The 10,264-nt window shown below is 38.9% G+C and overlaps 1 protein-coding gene across 1 annotated transcript in view; it reads right to left on the bottom strand.

Annotated features, from left to right (window-relative positions):
- Positions 1–1,419: 1,419 nt before the first annotated feature.
- Positions 1,420–10,264, bottom strand: part of ptgir (prostaglandin I2 receptor) — a 45,423-nt gene continuing 36,578 nt past the window's right edge. The window contains exon 3 of the mRNA XM_041811750.1: positions 1,420–5,506. Within this exon, the coding sequence (XP_041667684.1) occupies positions 5,219–5,506 (288 nt within the window). The 3' untranslated portion in view covers positions 1,420–5,218. The remainder of the gene's footprint in view (positions 5,507–10,264) is intronic.

Here is a 10,264-nt window from a genome sequence, read left to right as displayed (position 1 = left end):
TAAGTAAATCAATATTCTATGAAGGCATACTGATACAGATGAGTTTTTCTCTTCTTGCTGTCATTGCCCAGATTTTGATTTTACTGTAATTGTTAGAAGTCCCATGTACCTTAAGACATCAGGGGCCTTCACAGTAGTTTAAATTCATCCAAGAATGCCTATAAATATGCAGATTATTAGCTATCCCAGCCCAAATAATCCAAATTGTCTCATGCTCTTCTCCTCATATCATGCCAGCATCAGGGTCAGAAGTGAATGCACCCACAGCATTACACACTGTGCAAGAATTTTGTTTTATTTTCCCCAGTTTGGCAGGTGTGCCAAAAGCATGTCAAAGCATGTTTGTTTTTATTTATTTTTTATATTTAACCAGGAGAAAAACTTGAAATTAAAAATCTCTTTTCCAGAGTATCCTTGTCAAGACAGGTGACATCACAGTCAAATTACAAAGCTACAAACAAACAAGGAGCAGATATATATATAAAATGTCTAACACCACCTTAATACACTGAAAGAAAAAGCAAGTATTTAAGAGCAACTACAATCAAATATTTCATTCAAAACATCTGCAGCCAGATGTGACTGCCTCCAAGTCAACCAACCTCCTCTTAAAATCTTCCAGTGAGACCTGCTTACTAAGTTTTCTTTTCTAAAGGCTTAGGCATTTTGATTGTCTTAAGAGATTGCCTTTGAGATTTATCTAGCTAATTCTACTACTGGACAAATTGCTGAGCAGGTATGTGGAGATTGGATGATCATCAGCACTTTTTGATTAGGGTAACTTGAGATTTTTCTGATTTTGAAAGGAAACCTCAGCAGAAAAAAAATGTTTTGAAACATTGCTGTCTTCACACAAATCAACTTTCAAGTGCTTTTCTGCAAGCACTTCAGCTTTTATTACTCTGAAACGCAGCGCTTCTAATAAATTCTACTTCAGAAGAGCCTCTTTTGACATACTTTTATATAACTGGGCTGGCTTACTCAAAACTGACACTATGGGTAATTGAAGGAATTATATTCCCAACAAATAAATTTTGGCTGTCTCTTTTCTCAGCCAGACATCCGAACCAAAACATCTGTGTGCTCATCTCTTGTCGTGCATCTTCAGATTTCTTATAGGGGTATCAAACAGTTTTTAAAACACAATCTCAGTAGGTCTGTGGTTAACTGAGATTAATTCCCATCCCCCTTTTTGGGGTCTCATTTTGAAATGCCACTATTGCATTTTAAACTTTCATTTTTGTACTGCCTTAAAAGTATTTTTTCACCTGTTTGGATTCAGACCTGTTTTAATTTTTATTTATTTATTTATTTATTTTTTGAAAATATGCAATTTAAGGTAGACTGAAGATTATTACATGAACTCATGAAAAAATGAACTTGTTATGGATTGAAAAGGAAACAAGGGAATGGTAAAAAATGAAATGTTTAATATCACAAGGTGCAGATGACTTGACTTGGCATTAAGGAGTGGTGTTGTCCTTGTTGCAGATGTTGCAGTGTGCTGAAAGTGAAATCAAGCTATTAAATATATATACATGCAGAATTATGGACATTAATCACATCACAATTAATTCATTATTGGTGAAAGCCCTAGTTGATGTGCTGCAATAATCTCCACAATCATATTTTTGGTGTGTAGTTGTCAGTTTATTAACATTCCTTAGACACTACACAATGACGTAAGTTTATACTGTCGAGACCTACGTTAGCATTCAGACAATCAAAACAAATCACATTCTCAACTTAAACATGATGATCTTCTGTTTATCTTGTCATTGCTTCTTTTTCATGAACTGTAATCGCACAGCGAAGTCTCCTGACGCTCACAAACTACGTCGAGAACGGTATGTTTTAACAGGTAGGACTGTTAAATATCACAGTCCCTAAACAAATCTGTTTCTCTGTGAACAGACATAGGCGTCAGCTCAGCCTTTTTTCTTTTATCAATACTTTATTCCACATGAACAAAATGTGCACCATATAAAGAATAATTTTTTACACTATACAACTCACATTTATACCCTCAAAGACCATATGCGAGTGGGAACGTATCTCACTGACTCACCTAGGGTCATGCATGACTAAGACTTTTCAGACTTTAAAGCAAAAACGTGAATGTGCTTGAACACCACATCTGTTACCAGAATATTTTTGTACTCCACTGAATGAACCAAAGCAATTCAACTGTTAGGATACACACCATCATAGCACAGTGCAAAAGCCATAAATACACCACATTTAATGCAGCTACAGCATCAAAATACAAACAAAAGACATTCTCACGGTGCTTTTTGCAGCATTTTTGAAATACAAGACTTAAAAACATTCACAGGTTATCAGGTAGCTTAGAAATCAGTGATAAGGTAAAGGAGGGATGAAATCAAATGTTTCATGCAGTGCAAAGAATTAAGAGATAAGATGGGACCTTTTTCATAACCACTTCTTTTTTAAAATTTACTGAAAATGTGGCATTTTTAACAGTGTTCTTGCCCAAGATTCAGAGTACTGGTTGTATCTCTTACAGGTGCAGGAATAAAACTGGAACATTTGGTGAATCACAGTAAAGGAAACAAGCCTTAAGAGTCTCAAAAGTACTTGCAGTAGCAAAAAAAAAGATTCAAAGATCAAAAAGTAACACAGCTGGAGCAAACTCAGGCTCAAAAGTCCCACATGAGCTCATCCAGGTTCAACTTGTGTGTTTATTTGTTTCACCCTTTTTTTGAGCGTCTTCAAAGAATGATCTTTTTGCTTTTGCGACAGCAGAGTCTGGACTGATTTATTTCAACAGCTGTTAAATTGATGGCCATGAAATCTGTTGCAGACATTCAGATTTCCAAGAAGCTTGAGTCTCCTGACTCATACAAAACCACTAAAAAAGGTCACAATATCCATGATGTTTGCATGTTAATTAAATGGCTAAAAAACACAGACAATGTGTAAGAAGTGGACACAGCCCGTGATCCTCTGATTGAATGATGACTTGTGGCTTTTTCCACAGGAGGAGACGTGATGTTGAAGTAGTGATGAGATATACAGTCGTAAGTCTTCACATTGTGAAGTTGACTGGACACTTCGTTTGTTCTTCCTCCTGTTTGGTTGGATCTGCTTTACATGGACTGATGCATTATGGTAGTGGCCAAAGACCTGGCATGTACACTATATGGACAAAAGTATTCAGAAACCTGACCATGTAAAGTGTCAGGGACTGTAATGACATTGCAAATACAAATACAAATACATGTAGGCTAATATGGAGTTGGTCCGGCTTTTGCAGCTTTAACAGCCTCCACTCCTCTTGGAAGGCTTTCCAGAAGATTGTGGGTGTTTTTGTGGGAATTTGTTGCTCACAATCTTTGTTCCAGTTTATCCTAAGCTCGCTGGAGTTTAGGTCAGGAGTTTAGGTCAGGGCTCTGTGTGGGCCAGCAAGGTCTTCCATAAAGAAATCATTAAACCATGTCTTTATAGTCCTTGTTTGTGCACTGGGGTACAGTCATGTTAGAATAGAAAAGGGCCTTCCCCAACTGCCACAAAGTTGGAAGCATAGCATTGTCCAAAATGCCTCGGTCTGCTGAAGCATTAAGATTGGCATTCACTGGAGATAAGAGGTCTAGACCAAACCCTGAAAAACAGCCCCATACCATAATTCCTCCTCTACTAAGCTTAATAGTTGGCACAATACAGTCAGGCAGGGAATGTTCTCCCTGCATCCGCCAAACCCAGACTGCCAAACAGTGAAGTGTGATTCACACTCCACAGGACACGTTTCCACTGCTCCACAGTCCAGTTTCGATGTGCTTTACACCATTCCATAGGATAATTGGCATTGAACTTGGTAATGTGAGGCTTCTCAGCCATGGAAACCCATTCCATGGAGCTCCCATCACACCGTTTTTGCAGTTACAGTAATGCCAGTGGAAGTTCACAGCTCTTGGGCTATGGAATCAGCAGAGTGCTGGAGGCTTATGCACCATGCACCTCAGCAGTTGTTGACCCCACTCTGTGATTCCAGGTGGCCTTTCGCTTTGTGGCTGAGCTGCTGTTGTTCCTAAATGCTTCCACTTTCTAATAACATAATTTACAGCTGACTGTAATATAGAGCAGGGATGAAATTTCACAACAGTCTTATTGCAAAGGTGGCATCCATCACAGTACCACACTTGAAATCACTGAGCTCTTCAGAACGACCCATTTTGTGTCATAAATGTTTGTAAATGGAGACTGCATGGTTCTTGAAGTCAGTGGAAATTAGGGGTTAGTTGTTGTTATATTTTGTTCAGTTTCCTATGGCACAAAGAGAATAAACAAAAATTACTTTATACTTTTTAACTTCTCCTTTAAAGCTATTAAACGGTCACATTTTTATATTATTCGGTGCTTTGGTGTATGACAAAAACTATGCAACATTACCCTAAGCCTCAGCTTCATTTGGTGGTCCTTGCTTTTTTTAATAACAATTTTAGTGCAGATAAAAAGTTTAGATCAACAGCATGTGAGCCACTTTGCATTCTCACTGTGAATATGTTTGCGTGCTGACAATAACGTTTAGCATTTGCTAATGATTCTTCGTTTGGTGGTATAAGCAATAAGGTGTTCTAGATATTAGGTTGCTATTTCTGTTATTTGACCTGTAATACAGAAAATCTTATCTGGGAAACTTAAAGGTTTGAATTCTGTTATTCAAATCGTCTAACTTAAATAAAATATGCCTCTCTTATAGATCCTGCTCAAGCGTAGCTGATAAATTATACTTATAATTACATAACATTGTTTTATAATTATATACAATAATAATATTCTGAACTACGACCTTTGTTAAGGACAGAGCAAAAAGAAAATTGTGAGAATACATTCATGCATATAGTTTACCCACAGAGGTAAATTGAGTGCATACATTGTCAATTTGCAGTATATTACCCATGACAGGATACGTTTTGATGAATTTCATAATGCTGTTTAGTTTACAGCACAATCTGAAACAGCGTCCATCATTCATTTGAAGTTTAAGACCTTCAGTGCAATCATTTTTTTCAAAGTTAGTTCAAAGTGAAACTTTAACAGCCACAAACCTAAGATTTCTGTCTTCTTCATCCCAGTCTTTATGGCTTCAGATGAAACATGTACCCAAATGTTTCATTCAAAACTGTTTTCACTGAATGATCAGACGTTAAAGCCTCCAGGCCTCTGCTCACCCTGTGGAGCAGAGGGCTTCTGTGGGTCACAGGGCTACACTGGGGTATATGTTGGTCTGAGGAAGTGTCACATCAGGAGGATTGGCCCGTATGTGATGGTCGAGAGGTAAAGACAGGGCACAGTGTGCCGTCGTCTTCACCGCTCGTCTGCCTAAGTGACAGCTGAGCAGTGAGCGAAGGTGGCGAAACACGGACTTGCGGCAGATGATGAATACCCAGGGGTCCACGATGGGGTTGAGGGCGTAGAAGCGGAAGGCGGTCAGGTTCTCCGTGTCTCCACAGAATGGATGAATGGCGTTGATGAAGCCAGCGATCTACAGGGAGAGACAGCAGAGGTTAGACAGGCTGAAATGCTGATTGAGCTGGACTGTTGGTCAGTTCTGTTGCTGCTGCACACTAAAGATGCAGGGTTTTAACATTTACATACTTAAGAGCAGGTTTGGTCAGACATGAGTGACCTAGTTCACACAAAACACCCTGAAGGATACTTTATATTGTTGTTTTAACTCTTCTGCAGATCTGCTGTCTTTAACTCTAAAAACTGTCACATAGCCTCCTGTATTGTTTTATTACAGCTTTGACAATGTTCTATTATTTCTTACTGTAATCAGAATTTGTTTTGTAAGCTCATATGTTAGGAACTTCATATAATAGAATTTGAATTCCAGACAGACTATGGCTTTGAGAAATTTGCATTGTGGGTGTGTAGGTGTTGTCTGTTTCAGAGCAGGTTTTCTTCTGTGTTTTGGGCGTATGTTCTCACTAATTACAAGCAGTCAGGACAAGCTGTCAAAAGTTATGTGGATCTACAAGTTCAGTTTAATTGAAGCTCCTGGGAGGAATTTTTTTGTTTGTTTTTTTTTTTTACTGCTCTTTCAGAAAAGACTGAAAGTAATACTCATGGCTCAATAGGAACTATAGAAGTAAACTAAACTAGACTATCAGGGAGAAGCATGATTATTTCTGTTATTTTTGTTGCCCGGGCTGAGTGAGAAAGCCCAAAAATAAAATCGGTATCTTTTTTACACCAAACCAATTTCACAATTTTCAGTGATTTTTTTTCCTGCTTTAAAAGAAAAAAAAACACAAATAAAAAATAACTCTAAGCAAGCTTTGTTCTTATTCAATTAAAGAAAAAGCAAACCCTCAGAACACTTATTTCTGATACAAACCTCTGTGTATAAGGATTTAGTAATACTGTTGATCAGGTAGGGTCCAAATCTTGACAAACAACACTAACTAAAAACACTCACAGGAGCTGTAATAACTACAGAAACACCTTGAATCAATGATAATTTTGATAATAATCAATAGTTCTTCCCATAGATTCACAAACATGTATCAGAAGAATGCAAACTACGCTGCAGTGGGTTCATGATTAGAGCGACTGTGTGCAAGTCCCAGGAGTAGAAAGTAACTAATTACATTTACTTGTACTTTTTGAGTACATTTTGAAATCTGTACTTTCACTTCTACTTCAGTATGTTTTACCTGGAGTAACTGTAATTTTGCTTGAGTATTGTACTCTGGTACTTTTTCATCTCTGTTGACGACAAAGTAGCAGAGAATGATTCCACATCACATCCAAAAACAGCTGCTGTACACAGCAAAAACTGTTGATAGCTCATGGTTAAACATTTCTGAGTTGATTTTAAATTCTAAAGTGTAATGTTAACTCCACTCTGAGTGAAACAGTCATCAGTTTTTTTTTGTTTTTTTGACCTGTGTTAGTTCAACTCTCTAAAGAGTAAACTGACCTAAGCTCTGCCCAAACCATCTACTACTACAAACCTGGGGGATATGTGGGCATTTGCACCATGAGTGAAGTTATTCACTGAGATCCTGCATGTGACTTTGAGTGTTTCCACAGGATCCCTAGTACGTATTCTTCATTGGTATTGTGTTATTATGAGGTGACTCTCTGCTTTGTTTTTGCCTGGAGACAGATTTTTGAGTGTTACTGCTGCTCTGTCATATTGTAAAATATCTCACACTTTCAAAAGTGTCATTTAACTGTATGTGCTGTGAACCAATAAAGATGGTACAGTGCTAAAATGAGCTCTCAATCATTTTAAATAACACTGTTGATTTTTCTGTGTATTTAACTTTAATATAAAAGTGTGACTCTACCTGGGCGACCTGGTTGGAGATCTATTCCCTTGTTGTTGTTGCCAATATGGTTAGTCATACTTTACTGTACAATTCCTCAGTAACTACTCAGTACTTGAAGTAAACTTTAAATTACATACTTCTGACTTTTACTTGTGTAGATTTATAGATCTGTGATTTTACTCAATTAATTTTTAGCCAATGTACTTTAGCTTGAGTAAACAGTTGTGTACTTCTTCCACCTCTGGTGAGTTCACAGGTCTTTTGGTGGGGCCAAAGACAGAGAATTATAGCTACAACAAAAGCGCACTGTGTGACACAAGTGGTCCTTTACTCTGGCAAGAAGAAAAAACAGACAAGACGCAATTATGGACTCCTTCTGATGTATCAAGAGGAGGACTGTATGGACTGGCTCTTCTTCAAATAGAACTTGAGGTATGAATGTGATAACATGCCAAGAAGATCACTGTATGTACACATAAATCTCTGGAGGGAGAGAGAGTGAGGACTTGTTTAATGTCACTCTGGTAAATGATGATGCATAGATACCAGTAAATGCTCTCCTGCTGGAAGGCATCAGGATTCACATAGTTGATGTCAGGTCCGGGTGTCAAACTAGACTACGATGAAAAGACTTTCGAGTCGTGGTCATGCGGCGTCTTGGACGTGTGGTTAAAAATGTCCCACTACAAGGGTGGCATCGATTGTAACAATATAGAAATAATAAGTCTAGAAACAAATTAAAATACCTGTGAAAGAACTGATTTATTCACTAAAAAATATCAAAATGGAAACTAATTTCCTGGCATGTTTTGTTAGAAATGTCACTCCATGAGATTAAACATTTTGTGTGCTGGATGGAGCCAACTTGAACCAGATCCATTTCTCTGAGATCAGAAGACGACGAACTTGTCGGCCCTTTGGTGTTAAAACCAGATGAGAATGTGTGACGTGTTTAGTTTGTTGTCAGTACCGACTGCGGTCCATCTTGTTATGATAAGCTTTCCAAAATGTCATCATCCTCACACAGAAAAAAACTACTGGCTCTGTATGAGCATGCATTTATTTCAAAAGTACAAAGTGTCCTGAATACAGATGAAGACAATACTACATTACCAAACCACAGGTTTCCTTTGTTTAACCTTAAAGGTATGACAGACTGCAGACAGAAGCAGCTGGCCGCTAGTTTATCACACAGGGAGAAGCAGCAGCTGGCTCAAAGAGTATCTTTGTCACCTTGTTCTTTATCTCTATCAACAATTCTCCATTTCCTCTATGAGATTTCCAACAAACCATGACCTAATCAATGCCTTGTGCTGATTGAGTACAATGTTCATTTCTGTAAATGTTTCCCTGTTGCTAGGGCCTGGGCTGAAAACTAATAAGCTGGAGACAGCGAGAGCAGCAGAAGAGAGAAGGAGCAGAGCTAGGACAAACCGGATGATGGAGGGACCAGACGCATGTCTATGCTGTGCTCATTTACAGGCTGAACTCACAGATATTTACTCACTCTCATAGGTTAATGATGTTCAGATTTACCCACCAGAGAGGGAGGGGGAGAGAGAGAGAGAGAGAGGAAACAGAAGAGGCAAACCCAGAACAACTGCAATTATCATGTTCTTAAAAGATGCTGAGCTTAGCGGCAAAATATCTCTAAACTCTGAACAAGGTTGTCATCCTGGTTGTGTCAGAAGTGGTTACAGGTCAAAGCTGGGCAAAACGCAGCCAGATGGTCTTAACTTTTACAGAAGTAATTACTTCATCTAAAGTTGTGAGAAGTTTCTTGGATTGCACAACCGTTGTCATGGAGGATAAAGTTTGGCTCCTCTGATCTCACAGTTTTACTACATAAAGAACTTAAGGATTAACATAATAATCATACAGTCACAACTGAAGACTGGGAGGCCAGAGTTTGCTTTCAGAGCAGCCGATTATAACATGATCACAAGACACCTACAAAACATTTCAGAATTTGACCTATGGTACCAAATACTCAAAACCATTAATACACTTGCAACTATCTTAAACCACACCCACCCCTTACTCCGGTGTGTGTTTTGTTATTTTTTCAACAGATTATTCTCCCATGCATGGACATTTAACGCACAACCTGGGTTGTGTTAATCCTCCTTTCCATCAAAAGTGCCCTCATCACTCGCCATTACAGGCCTGACTTCAGCCGGCTGCACAGCTGATTCAATAAAAGCACACAGAGCTAAACTTACGTTTCACCAGGATGCTGTTCTTGTCTCCCCTGACAAGCCAAATGGATTTGTTTCACACATCCATCTGGAAAAACACTCATTTTTGGTCTGTTTTTTTTCTGTCTGTCACATCTTTACAGTTTAATCAGAGCAACAAAACACATGACGTCATCGCCACTGCTGAGGTGCGCGTGCGCAGTTCCCGAGGACTAAACTCCATATAGAACTGCATAACGCACACCATGGTGGCTGTAGACATGTCAGTACATGACTTTTATAGTTTTTGAAAAGAAAACAGCTCAGTGCTGTTCTTTGTTCTTCTCTAACGAAGAAATGTCGTGAAGTTCTGATAAAACTGGCGCTTTAGCAGCATCCCCTCTAATGTCTTCTGCCATAACGGTACCGGCCTTTTGTTGCTGCTTGCTTATGTCATGACTCCGCCGCGCCCGAAAGAACTGCCCCTCGTCGCTGATTGGTCCTGTCACTTTCTAACCAGGCCCAAATGGTTCAGACTGGAACTTTGCAAGATGGATTTGCCAGTGAGAAACAAGGAAATGGGCAATCCATCTTCTTTGCAAGGTTAGTTCTTGTCCCTTTTATCCAAAAATCCATCATAATGGGGATAATTCCACAGTGGTCTGCTGTCCTCTCTGTCATCTCGCTGGTTCAACAAGCTAACAATGCGCGCTGAATGGTACAGCGCCACGTGCCAAATGACTACAGGAAGAAAGACAAGCAAACAGAGCGGATGTCTCAATG

Source organism: Cheilinus undulatus, linkage group 2 (assembly GCF_018320785.1).
Source record: "Cheilinus undulatus linkage group 2, ASM1832078v1, whole genome shotgun sequence".
Classification (NCBI taxonomy): domain Eukaryota; kingdom Metazoa; phylum Chordata; class Actinopteri; order Labriformes; family Labridae; genus Cheilinus; species Cheilinus undulatus.
The sequence above is the reverse complement of the archived record's forward strand: the minus strand, read 5'-3'. Positions and strand labels throughout refer to the sequence as shown.